General features: G+C 33.8%; 1 protein-coding gene and 1 pseudogene across 1 annotated transcript; one reads left to right on the top strand and one right to left on the bottom strand.

Annotated features, from left to right (window-relative positions):
* Positions 1-372: 372 nt before the first annotated feature.
* On the top strand, positions 373-1,962 carry LOC120115804 (V-type proton ATPase subunit e1-like). The gene is made up of 4 exons (XM_039136406.1): positions 373-532; positions 629-753; positions 1,265-1,312; positions 1,698-1,962. Exons 2-4 carry the CDS (start codon positions 656-658, stop codon positions 1,762-1,764), a joined length of 213 nt encoding a protein of 70 aa, XP_038992337.1. The 5' UTR covers positions 373-532; positions 629-655; the 3' UTR covers positions 1,765-1,962.
* Positions 1,963-2,170: 208 nt separating this feature from the next.
* LOC120115858 lies at positions 2,171-5,616 on the bottom strand (annotated as a pseudogene).
* Positions 5,617-10,963: the final 5,347 nt, after the last annotated feature.

Genomic DNA, 10,963 nt, shown 5'->3' with positions numbered 1-10,963 from the left:
TAAATTATACGGTCAGTATTCAACTAACACTTTTGTTCTCTTTTGATCACTCGATTATTATTATTATTATTTTGGGTTATCTTTAACAATATTTTAGTTTCATTTTAGTAATATGTTGTTAAAAATTAATAAAACAGTAGATGTAATTTTTTTATAATTTTTTCAATGATAACCTTATGTTGATATATATCAACATTAATTTTTTAATGATGAATAATTAAAATAAAATTAAAATATAATAAAAAATAATTGAACGAGCAAAATATAAAAAAATAATGTGTTTAACGTAGATTAGACGTATTTATCAGTAATTTGACGTTCGATTATAATGTTCTCATACTCGACGCCACAATAATCGAACCAAAATTTTGCCGAACCGGATTCAAGTAACTTACAAAATAAACAGCTTTTATTAAGGATATCACGATTTTTCCGGGGAATGTTAAATTTCTTTTTACTTTCAATTATTAAGGTAAGTTGTAAGATCCCAACGCCTATTTTCTTGCATTTTATCACAAAAACAAAGCAGAAAGTAAGTGTAATTATATCTGATCCGAATTTCCTTTTTGCTTTGCTGAGAACGAAATCGATTTTTTTTTAAACGAACTTTAATTTTCTTTCTACGCAGGAAATTGTTTAAAATCGAGATCGGAATATGGGTTTCTTGGTAACAACCCTAATTTTTTCCGTGGTTGGTATAATTGCATCAATTTGCACCAGAATCTGTTGTAACAGAGGCCCATCTGCTAATCTGTAAGTACCCTTTTAACAATCTCTCTCCGTTTTTTATTTTATTTTTACATTTAAATTCTCTTTTATTATTAAGTTTTCGTGGATTTGATATTCATATGCTAAAATCTGTAGCCTTTTTCAGTCTGGGTTGATATTAGTTCCATTGAAGTTTAAAGTGTGTATTTCGTTTGATATAAATGAATGAGATAAGCTTTTAGATGGTACACTGTAAGTGGGTCTTTTCGATCGAATAGCAAGTTAGCAATGTGAACTAACTATTGATTTCATTGTGCTATGGTTGCTTACTATGAACTTGAATGAATCTTGTTGCCTCTAGTCGATCCGATAAGAGATTGTTGGTGATCTCGTAAACCCGATATTGTTGGATTTTCGTATTGATTAAGTATAGCCCGGTTTGTCATTTACAGACTAGAAGTTTTTTTTTCCCTTTGATTTTCATCTCCTGCTGTGATTCCCTCTATTTTTCTTTGCTGTCACTGGAAAACTGTATTTTGCTTGTTTTATTATGCAGGTTGCACCTAACATTGGTCATTACAGCAACTGTTTGTTGTTGGATGATGTAAGTTTATGTTCTTCCTCATTTGTCTTTCTTCTCTAGTTGCTCGACTATATATGTATATATTGGCATGCGTTTAGAGTTTTGAATTGATCCGATATCTCTTTCATATCGATTGAGAATATTGTCTTTATCAATATATATTCATATAATACACTGCTTAAACATACACCTATGTACCATTCATATGAATAACCCATTTCCTGCATTCACCACATAAGCATGCATCTTCTATGTGTTTCCGCTTCTTTTCTCATGAAGTATTTGTGCCCGTGATATATACAGACATCTTCACCGAGTTCGATGAGGAAGCTAAATCCTTTTCAAAACATGTCTCGTTTCATTTTCTTTCTAGTTTGTGATGTTAAATTTCATTTGCTTTGTATAGGTGGGCAATTGTATATCTAGCACAAATGAAGCCGCTCATTGTGCCCATTTTAAGTGAAGGAGAGTGAATTATTTCTTCTGAATTCATTGTTCATTACATGGATGATTCGATGTATTCTCATGTTGGTTTTGTATGCTCTTTGAATTGGAATTGTGTTGGCAATTTGATGTTGTCAATTTCTCATTTGTTATATATGTTGCTCTCATGTATCCAATTTTCATACAAGTTAAATGTTGTTCTTTCAGACATTATATGTAATTTTGATCAAAAATAATAATTTTAAAGTAATTTTGTTGAATGTTAATTTTACGACTAATTTAACATATTTATTGATATTCATGAATTTGAAATTCAATTGTTTATGCCCTTTCAAATAAATATATTTGTTAAAAATATTCATTAATATGATAATTTTCTTTATTTTATAATAAATTAAATCCAAATCCATAAGAAAACAGACAAATTTCTCAATATAAATAAAATCCAAGTAGAATATATTCTGTGATAACTACATATAATACATATATGAAAAGAAAAAGGTTTATAAAAGTAAACATAATGACTGAAACTATGGAGATGATTTACACAAATTACTGTGGAAAACATTGCCTTCGGAGGTAAAATTTAATCAAAGGAAGAATGGAAGCTCAGGTTTGGGGGTAAATGATAACATGCTTTCACCAAAATGTTCAAATATAATGCCAACAAGTTCCCTGCATCTGTATCTTCCTTCCAAGCCTGAGCTAGAACAGTCGATGTCTTTGAAACTCGACCGACAGCCTCCCTTCCTAGCATGTTATCATTTGATAATGGCCGGGACTTGATGATATGCCAATATTCGAACCTCCTACAGAGTTAGAAAAGCTGCTAGCTGCCCCTTGTAAATCAGCTTGCATGGAATTTATTGGCATCATTCCCATTGCACTCTCGGTTGCTATTTTCTTGACAGGTGGTTGCTGCATTAAGTTGTCCGTGCTTGCTTTTCGTTTATCTAGATTGATCAGAATAAGACATAACATAAGGACCACACGAGACTTGTGTATTAAATGTAAAAACGATGGTTTCAAGAAACCATACTTGTCGTTGCAGCTTTGCCACTAGTTTTCCAGACGGGACGAGTTGGAGGGGCTAGCAGACTGGGGAACATTTTATGCCCATCACACATGCACAGCCCAGCTGCACGCTGGTAGCAGAAAATTTAAACATCATTGTTAGTTTTACTGCATAATAACATCACCTGGAAATACATGCTGGGATGCTCGTAATCTGGTATATCAAATTGGATAATAAACTTACCAGTATAGGTATGACAAGCGATTCACAAGACAAGCATGCCTGTACCAAAAAGCAAAGCGTGTCTTAGTTAGATCATAGTAAAAAGAGTATCGTATCCACGATCATCAAAATAGGTATGACAAGCGATTCACAAGACAAGCATGCTTGTACCATATTCGTTGCACATACAAAACAGTCTAAAAATGAATAAACAAATGATTGCACCAGAGATCCAAGTTCAAAACTAAACAGACTCCTGAAGTTCATAAAAATGAATATACAATGTATTAAGTCCAAAAATGAATTCTTCACCTTTTGCATATTGATGCCACTAGTTTTGCTGCGAAGTTTCTACGTTCCCAGTGATTGTCAGTGAATTTATTCCCTAATCTTTTCGCAATGAGGCAGGCGATAATAGATGGCATCAATTGGATTAACTGAAGAACATTTAAAGAAAAATCAGATAGGCAGAAAATAAACCACTAGCATACATGTTTTAGTTCGGAATTGAAATAATAAACTCACGTAAGGTTCTATGTGTATGTGTTAGTTCTGGAGAAGGCTCCGAGTGACACGCATCAAAGCGAACAGAAGGAAATTATTTAAATTCCGTGCAACCTGAGATATCCATGGGAAAACAAAACCTTGAGATAACCAACCAGAGGTTCTTTTGCCACACACATATTAACAAGGTATGAAAGACCTTTAAAACAACTTCATCAGCAATGAAATATGTGAAATAGGGAACTAAGGGATGTAATCCTGAGTCAGTTGCCAAGCTTAGTAATGCTTGTTTAAAGAGAATTGAGAGAGATCTATTCATAGTACTCTCCACGATCTCGTCAAAGTAAAGCTGCATAGCAACCAAATCAGTCTCTTAATGTCATTCCCAGCAAAAAAGTGTTTTAACATAAAAATGTTGCTGAAGATGTAAAACATACTTGAAGTTCTCTCGATAATACATGCTTAACAGGTAATTTAACATCAACAGAAGTTCCATCCTCTTTGAATTCAGCCTTTTTGCCATCAGAAGGTGCTGCAGGGAAAGAAAATGACAATTTTGCATAGAAATTAAGAAAAGTTCGTAATAGATTAAAGCAATAAAACAGAAAAAGAACACATACTATGACAGTCTTCAACATGAATACCTCTGCAGAGAACATATCAAATCCCAAATCTAAATTTCTAATACGAAGGTTTTGTGGAAATAGATAAAAAGGTTATGGAAGTTCAATATTCAGGATCTTTTATCCCGCCCATGTTAACTAAGAAGTACCTTCTACTGAAGCATTCTCCGGAATTTCCGGTTGAATGCCTTCAATTGCAAGCCAGTGAGATGTGACAGATGTATCAATTGGTGCTTTTGACAAAGGCGATTCAATAACCTACAAAACATACACGAATATAAGTTAAAGTCTTCAATAGAAAGCAGTATCGATGGAACTTTTAAGATCAATGATTATTTCTTACTTCTTTAAATTCCACATCCTTGTCATCAATGTGGAACAAATCCTTATGCCCAGCAGCTCTTTTGAATCGTAGTGCATCACGAGAAGTAAAGCCATATATTGGCTGATGCAAGAGAGAAGCAATAACACAAGCCAATTAGCCCCAAAAATATTTAAAGCGTGACTTGAACTAAAGATTCGAACTTTCAAAATTTAGTTTATAAAATTCCACTTTTGGTCAATTTTATGGGTTTAGTACACATGACCTAGAAATTATGACATCACTTCAAAAATTCATAAATTCCTACAAAATTATACTAAGAAGTAACATTAATTAGTACTATTCTCAACTAACAAAAGAAAATATATATGTAAGAAATTTACAATAAGCAGAACAAAAATTATTAGAACTTAAAATATACCTCCAAGTTTCGCAGATTAGGAGCACTGTCAACGCCATCAGCTGTCAAAACCGTCCGCCGTGAGTGGCACATGGATTTAATTGCAGCATTATGACTTGAATTAGAAAAAAAATCCAAAAAATAAAAGGTTATACGAACAAATATTCAATTTTATTGGTTTAGTACACATGACCTAGAAATTATGACATCACTTCAAAAATTCATAAATTCCTACAAAATTATACTAAGTAGTAACATTAATTAGTACTATTCTCAACTAACAAAAGAAAATATATATGTAAGAAATTTACAATAAGCAGAACAAAAATTATTAGAACTTAAAATATACCTCCAAGTTTCGCAGATTAGGAGCACTGTCAACGCCATCAGCTGTCAAAACCGTCCGCCGTGAGTGGCGCATGGATTTAATTGCAGCATTATGACTTGAATTAGAAAAAAAATCCAAAAAATAAAAGGTTATACGAACAAATATTAAATTTTCTTAAAGTAAACACTCGAATTTGAATCTACAAAAAAAGGGGGAATAAATTTACCTGCATGATTTCTCGAACACGATATTCAACATCAGGAGCCAAAGCAATGGCGACATCTGGGGACAAATTCGTAATGCCAATACTCTGCGCTATCACTTCAATGGCTTCTTTTGGAACGTTACTCATTCTTCCTTTTTTCCTAACTTCAAAATTAATTGTGTTTCTAACTTCAAATTTGGGGGAAAATTTTGGGGGTTGAATTGGGATTTTTAGGGCTAATAGTACAAGGAAATTGACGAACTGGATTTACAATAATGGTGCTTCATTGTTGGGCTTTACTTCAGCCCAGTGTAGCTCTCTGTTTTTAAGCCAATTGCCTATATACAACTCTTGATGTTAAGATATAGTTGCATGAGGGTGAGTGTTCGATTGAGTCGAGTAAAAAAATTAGAGTTATTCGAGTTGAAGAGTTATATTTTGTAACTCGTAGTTGACTTGAAATTTTTTCAAGGCGAGTTTAAAAAATTCGAGTATAGTCGATCGAGGAGTCAAATTTTCGAGTTTCTAGTTAAATTTAATTGTAAATATTCATAATATTATGACATTATTTGATTCCAATTTAAATAGTATTTTATAATCATATAAATACATTTATATATTTTTGTATTTTCTTCATACATATAAAATCGAGGAGCTCGATTCAAACTTCGACTCAAATTTGAATATTAATCTACTAATTACTAAGAATATACAACTCTGATGTTAAGATATAGTTGCATGAGGGTGAGTGTTCGATTGAGTCGAGTAAAAAAATTAGAGTTATTCGAGTTGAAGAGTTATATTTTGTAACTCGTAGTTGACTTGAAATTTTTTCAAGGCGAGTTTAAAAAATTCGAGTATAGTCGATCGAGTCGAGTCAAATTTTCGAGTTTCTAGTTAAATTTAATTGTAAATATTCATAATATTATGACATTATTTGATTCCAATTTAAATAGTATTTTATAATCATATAAATACATTTATATATTTTTGTATTTTCTTCATACATATAAAATCGAGGAGCTCGATTCAAACTTCGACTCAAATTTGAATATTAATCTACTAATTACTAAGAATTTCGAGTTATTCGGGTGATTTGAGTTGCGTTTTACAACTTGATTTGAACTTGATTTTTTTTGAGTCGAGTCGAGTTTATGAAATTACAATTCGAAGTCAATTCAAGACGATTCGAAAAATTCAATTTTTCGAGTCGAGTTTTGCTCACCTCTAGTATGAGTTACGATGGTTCAAGTCAGATCAGATTTTTCACTCATTCAAATTTAATTTAGATTTTTTTTTATCAATAATTGATTGAGAAAATTAAATCTTTAAATTCATATCTGGTTTGATTCAACATTTAAGAGAATCCTATATGATCTTAAATTTAATTTTTTAGTTCAAAATTCGAATTTGACCACACTCGACCTGACATATATATATATATAATATATAATATTTTTATTCGGTTAAATAAGATCATAGTTGAAAAAAATAAAATAAGAGTTTTATCCCTAAGTATATAAGGGATCATTATAATATTAGATAGGATTGAATTTGATTTTTCACCTTAAACCTGATCTTACTACATCCTTAAAAAATGATATGATCTGACCTTGAAACCCGAATTTTAAAACAAAAAACTAACCCAACGAGTCAAATTATATTAGAACATGTTAAATTCAGGTGAGATACTCATCTCTAATTGAGATACAAAAAAAAAAAAAGGATTTTCCTCAGATTCATTCCACTCACATTTAGTCATGTGTGGATAAATATAGGCGAGATAAGAATAAAGATAAAATAAACTCGTTATGAATGGTAATCATCTACTAAGTACACATAATAAACATATTTAAAAAAATATTTCAAACAATTACTTTTAATAACATTTTGTTGCATGATTGATTTATAGAACATTTGTATTTGTATTGCATTTGAATATATGTATGATGTAAAAATCTTTGAAATTAATTATGTTTCATTGAACTCGAATAAGTTGGTTGGTAAAAACTATTTTTTCTGTCTGCATGATGCGTGACTGTAACGCCATGGATCCCGAGTTAAGAGTTTTGTGCTAACCTGAGATAGGTTTTGGACAAGTACCTTGGCTTGTATGAAGCCTTGATCACAAAAAAAGTAAATTTGGGCTTGGATTGAGCCCAATAATGGAGAAAAAGGGCATTTTTAGTTTACAACTAAAATCAGGAGGACCAAGAGTGTAATTAGACCATGGTTCAAAATTAAAACCGATTTCCATTAAAAATGGATGATCTCACGTGTATTCCCCCCCTCATTTTCCCCAACTCTCATTTGTCATCTTCTTCTTCCAAAGTTATCATCTTTCTTCTTAGGAGATTGAGCAGAGGTGGAAGCTTTAGTTTTTTCCAGTTTATTCCATCAAACCAAGATAAAGACCACATTCTCCTCTTCCCAAGCTTTATTTCAAGCCCACTCTTGCAAGGTTTGGTGATGAATGTCAAAAATGAGTTTTAAGAGGGTTTAAGAAATTAAGAGAATCTTGCCCATTTCCAGTGATTTCTAGCCTTAAGAAGTGTTTTTAAACCTTTCTTAGCCTCTACATTCAGTTAGTAAATTGTTCTTTGGTTCTTATGTAGTGAAAGAGGTTAGAGAAAACTCTAAACCAAGGGGAATGAGAAGCTCACTTTGGGTTGATCTTTGGACACCCTTAGCAGTAGCAGCTTAGAATCATCAGGTAACTTGCTTCTAACTCAACTATACCACATGTGGCTCATTTAGGTGAGTTTAGTAGGTTGCATAAGTTTGAAGCATGTCATGGTAGATTTAATTATTTGGGTGTTTACAACATGTTTACAGACTCTTTATGACCGAAATTATCAAATAAAACATTTAAACATCAGTTGGGGACCTCAATGGGACTTTTGGGGTATAAAGATAGGAATTTTTGTGCCAAAACAGGGCACCCTGTAAGTAAGAACAATATCGATACTATTATTCATTCAGACAAAAATTAGGCAATTTTAAAGGGGAAGTATCGATATTCATTCATAGAGTATCGATACTAGGGAAAGATTATCGATACTGTTTTTTTTTGCAAAACATCAATCATAAATTTATAATCGATACTCAGGAAAGTACCGATACCACAACACCAAAGTATCGATACTCAACATAAAGTATCGATACTACCTTATCCAAACAACCTATATCAGTCAGGGGGTATAGATACCAACAAGTGGTACTGATACCAAAGGGTTAGTACCAATACTGACCCTACGAATAGTTTTGGATAAATAATCTAAATTTTAAGGGATCAGACTCGAGGTACCCCATATACTTAGAATAACAGTAAATAAGACTTCAAGCGAGAATATTAATTAACATCATAACAGTAGAAACAATAACAACTAGGTTTACATAAAAATAACCTTGTTTGACGCTTGGGAAATAGTTAGGACACCCAAGTTCCCATTTAGTAGAATATGTCAGTCAATGGATATCCAAGTCAGTGCCAAGGCACTTTAGCTGCTGACTGGACGCAGATGCCCCAAGATTGGACGGAGTAAGTTGACGGAGTGTACGTTTCTGATGCAGCCCCAGATCTCACCCCATATACCTAAGGGACCAGGTGTACGTTTTCGATACAGTTTCGGATCTCACCCAAATACCTAAGGTTATTCTGTCAGGCTAGATTGGTGTGTGAGCTCCGAGATGCAGAACCCTTGGTTACACCATGATGCTAGCCATATTTTAGTAGATTAGTATTTGCATGTTTCAGACATGTGCCATTAGCCAGTTCATTTAATAGATGCATGTATTATAGTACATTTATTAGCGAGGCACTTAGGATGTTACAATTAGTGGTATCAGATCTTCCAGATTTAGTCATTCCTAGGACCTGCGGGTTAGAATCACTCATCGTCTGTATATGTACATGCCTATAGGGAGTCAAGAGTAATATAATAACTTGAATAATGATAATGACCCCCATTTCCTTTCTAATTTCAAATAGAGCCCATGGCAGAAGACCCAACGTATAGTCAGGATGGAAGACACGAGAATCATGCCTCGTTAACTCAAATTCCAGTGACAAGTTCATCCTGGATACTTCTTAGCAGGAGGATCCAATAGATGTGGCGGTTGGGGAGGCAATATTTTTTAGGACCTCATATTCGTACTTAGGCAGATCCCTAAGTCATTAACTAGTTCCTTAATTGCACCACCTTTCCTACCAGTACCCACTGCTCAGCTAATGGCCATTACCCATGAGTCCCCAGTAGAGCAACTCCACAGATATAAGACCACTGAGTTCTTTGATTCAAAGGATGACAATTCCATAGCAGTAAACCAGTGGCTCAGAGAGACACTCTGCACCCTCAGACAATTGCATCTTACCCAACGGGTAACCTTGAGTGTGTCACCACCCTGCTTAAGGGTGATATGATAGATTGGTGAGATACTATTGAGATGGCTATGTAGCCAGAGAGGCCGACATGGGAGCAGTTCCCTACAGAGTCCAAACAGAAGTACATCGGGCAGACTCACACCTATGTCATGATGGAGCAATTCTTGCACTTTATTCAATGTGATTGCTCAGTGATAAAGTATGATCAAGAGTTTCTTAGGCTTAACAAGTATTTTACAGATTTGATCCCGACAGAGGAGCATCACTGACGCAGGTTCAAAGAGGGCCTTCGTTGCAATATTTTGACACACCTTGCCGCCAATCCTCCTAGGATCTTCGCTCAGCTAACCCATTAGATGAAGATAGTTGATAGGGTTTTAGATAGGCTAGGCTAGACAATCCAATAAGATTGCAAGGTAGACCAGGAGAGCTCCCGAGTCAACGAGCCATCTCCTTAGGGAGCGCCATTCTTATTTGTTAAGAAGAAAGATGGGTCGATGAGGTTGTGCATCGATTACAGGCAGTTGAATAAGTTAACCATTAAGAATCATTTCCCATTCCCCAAGATAAATGACATCTTTAACCAGTTTAGAGGGCTGTTTATTTTCTCAAAGATCGATATACAATTAGGCTACTATCTGTTGAAAATCAATGATGCAGATGTGGCAAAGATATCTTTCAGGATGAGATATGGTCATTATGAGTTCTTGGTGATGCCGTTTGGATTCACAAACAATCCAGTGACATTCATGGACCTAATGAACCGAGTCTTCCAACCATACTTGGATCAGTTTGTAGTGGTGTTTATTGACAACATTCTGGTGTCCTCCCGATCATAGGAGGAGCATGACTAGCATCTCCGTATTGTTCTTCAGACCATCAGAGACATACAGTTGTATGCCAAATTCAGGAAAATGTAAGTTTTGGCTATAAGAGGTATCGTTTTTGGGACATGTTTTATCAGTAGATGGCATTAGGGTTGATCCCCAAAAAATTCAGGCTATAGTTGAGTGGAAGCCACCTAAAAATGTGTTAGAGGTGCAACGTCCCAAAGTCCGAGTTAGTATTCGGGTTGTTTTCAGATTTTTGATAAATAAAAATAATATTAAAAAAATTAGATTTAGATTTGGAAAGTATTTTTAAAAGGTTTTGAATGATCTTTGGTTATTAAATTTAATTTTGGAGTTTAAATAGAGTTTTGATTTATTGACTAAATTGAGTTAAT

The sequence above is a fragment of the Hibiscus syriacus genome, unplaced genomic scaffold (genome assembly GCF_006381635.1).
Source record: "Hibiscus syriacus cultivar Baekdansim isolate YM2019G1 unplaced genomic scaffold, ASM638163v2 tig00000910_pilon, whole genome shotgun sequence".
In the NCBI taxonomy this organism is placed as follows: Eukaryota; Viridiplantae; Streptophyta; class Magnoliopsida; order Malvales; family Malvaceae; genus Hibiscus; species Hibiscus syriacus.
Note: the sequence above shows the minus strand (reverse complement) of the source record. Positions and strands in the feature narration are given on the sequence as shown.